This window comes from Saccoglossus kowalevskii, chromosome 1, assembly GCF_978046115.1.
Source record: "Saccoglossus kowalevskii chromosome 1, keSacKowa6.1, whole genome shotgun sequence".
NCBI lineage: Eukaryota > Metazoa > Hemichordata > Enteropneusta > Harrimaniidae > Saccoglossus > Saccoglossus kowalevskii.
In genome coordinates, this window is record NC_140641.1 from 31,009,610 (window position 1) to 31,011,956 (window position 2,347).

The 2,347-nt window shown below is 40.6% G+C and overlaps 1 protein-coding gene across 1 annotated transcript; it reads left to right on the forward strand.

The window, feature by feature from the left end:
- Positions 1-491: 491 nt before the first annotated feature.
- On the forward strand, positions 492-1,888 carry LOC102802407 (lysoplasmalogenase TMEM86A-like). The gene is made up of 2 exons (XM_006812171.3): positions 492-558; positions 1,035-1,888. Exon 2 carries the CDS (start codon positions 1,035-1,037, stop codon positions 1,710-1,712), a length of 678 nt encoding a protein of 225 aa, XP_006812234.1. The 5' UTR covers positions 492-558; the 3' UTR covers positions 1,713-1,888.
- The last annotated feature ends 459 nt before the right edge of the window (positions 1,889-2,347 follow it).

The following is a 2,347-nucleotide window of genomic DNA, read 5'->3' on the forward strand; positions in this document are numbered from 1 at the left end:
AAATTTAAGTAAATATCTCAATCAAAGTCGCCATCTAGTAATACAAATGACATTTCAAAATATTGTTCTCATAAAATCTCAATTAAATTAATAATAATTAGCTATTCCATAGACCTGATACGGTCGTTTTCGAGTTTCCTAAGTGTACATCTTGGGCATGGACCAACTTGATGTTTGCAATTTGCGTTGATCATACCTGACCCGACCTTAACCCTAATACCATGACACGTTCCGGTTGATACTGCCCTGTTGCAATGAGATAATTTTGTTTTACCTCGATGGCACGTTTGTGTACCACGCCACGACGTTGGCTGTTGAGGGACTGTGACCGAACAAACGACTCCGATTGGAGGTCATGTGTTTTGAGAAGTCACCAAATTCGCGTGTTTGCACGGCTTCTGGAACTGTGCCCTTGCCATTACGGATCGTAACCTTTGGAGTTACGCACATCACGTGTGAGCACACACCGGAAGTTGTATCTCATCAGGTGTTAAGCTAAAGATTGAGGTCCATAAATCGAGTGGCTCGTGGCTCGTGGTCTGTCTCAGAGCTGTAAAAGTACGTATGTTAGCCCAGTTATAGAATGCATTGTCCAGGTTGTAGATTATTGCTATACGAAGAGAAATCCTTCATTGCGTTTTTTTGCAATTATGCGAACTTTGAGTAGATGACCTAGATGCTCTTGCTGTCATTATATCGGCTGATTATGTCCAGTGCGACCATTCACGCTCTGTCATTTGGAATGCCCAGTACACATAGCATCCACATTGACAACCGAGTGGGCCTTCCCGTGCTGCTGTGGCCATGTGGGTGTTACCACCGAGACTGAAAACAATATGACGCAATTGTATATACATCAAACTACCTGGTGAATGCTACTATAATTGACCAATGACATGGGTGAGATACCCACGAATAGAATTACTAGTAAATAGTGCTAATCTGCGAAACGCGCATAATTTTCAATTCTATAGTTGCATGATTTAAAATAAGTGTATTTGTTCACAGTGTACCCGTTTCCCCCTGTTTTACAGATGTTACAACACGTGTTGAAATCCAGCCTCTTCTTCTTCTCTGCCATCCTGTATATTTCATTACCAGACAAGACGCCAACATTAGAATTAGCTATACTGAAACTGTTGCCAATTATATCACTGGTAATATTCGCCGTTTTACACGTAGCAACACACGGAACGTCAAGGTTTACCGTTGGTGTTATTATCGGACTCATCTTCTCCGGCATCGGTGATTATTTTTTGGTCTACAAAGAAACACACTTTGTGTATGGTGTGTTCGGCTTCGCTGTGGCTCAGCTGGTGTATGGCATTACATTCGGATGCAAGCCTTTCAAGCCAGCAGTTCTCTTATTGTGCGTTATCGCTGGGTCCATCATGTATAAATACATCTACCCTGGTTTATCTTCTAAGTTTGTTCCTATTATTGCTGCTTACGTTGTCCTTATCTATTTCATGGCGTGGAGGGCGCTAGCAAGGTTCCAACTAAAGCGATGGACGTGGGGGCAAATGTTCTGTGCACTCGGCGCGGTTTCGTTCATCATTTCCGATTTTGTAATCGCGGTTGACAAATTTCGTCACGAAATCCCCCATCGCCACCTCATTGTCGTTGTGACTTATTTCATCGCACAGTATGGAATCACCATGGCAATCACTGATTATCCTAGCAAGCCTCGTACAAAGAAAAAAATGAAGTAATCTTAACAATTGTTGGTTGAATACAGTATGGTGACGACAATGTTTATAAACAGTTAACACATTACGTAGTAGCGATCGAAGATATATATATTAAATTCGCTACGATTTGAGTGATTACTAGTAAATTATGTGTGTATCAATTGACTAAAAATAAAGTGCATTGTGCAATTTCTTCAGTGACAGTTTGTAACTTAGAAAACGTTAAGGAATTCAATGTCTGGATATATATTAACTCGAGAAATTTCGTGAACATGAGGAAGTTCAGTGTTCTCTAATGTCAGTTTGTTGTTTAGTGGTTTTATTTGATTTGAAATTCCTCACATTTAGCGGGAAGCGGCATATGTTGATGGTAGAATATATGTTATGGATTACGTTTCCGGGCATTGTATTTGCATGGAAGGTACTAACATGGAAGGTACTAACGTTAGTACATTCCATAGTATATGCGACGTGTGAATCACAAAGCCAGGTTCAATCGTACAAATATGTTAGCTAACTTTATGACAGACCCAGAATAAATTACACTGACCACAGTCCATCACGTCTGCATTCGCCATGGCAGTAATCATATTGTGCATCACGCTTAGTGAATATCCAACTTCCCACGGTAAAAGACACGAAAATGTTGGACTGTT

Excerpts from the sequence above, each read along its gene's own strand:
- LOC102802407 (XM_006812171.3), top strand. The coding sequence starts at position 1,035 with ATGTTACAACACGTGTTGAAATCCAGCCTCTTCTTCTTCTCTGCCATC.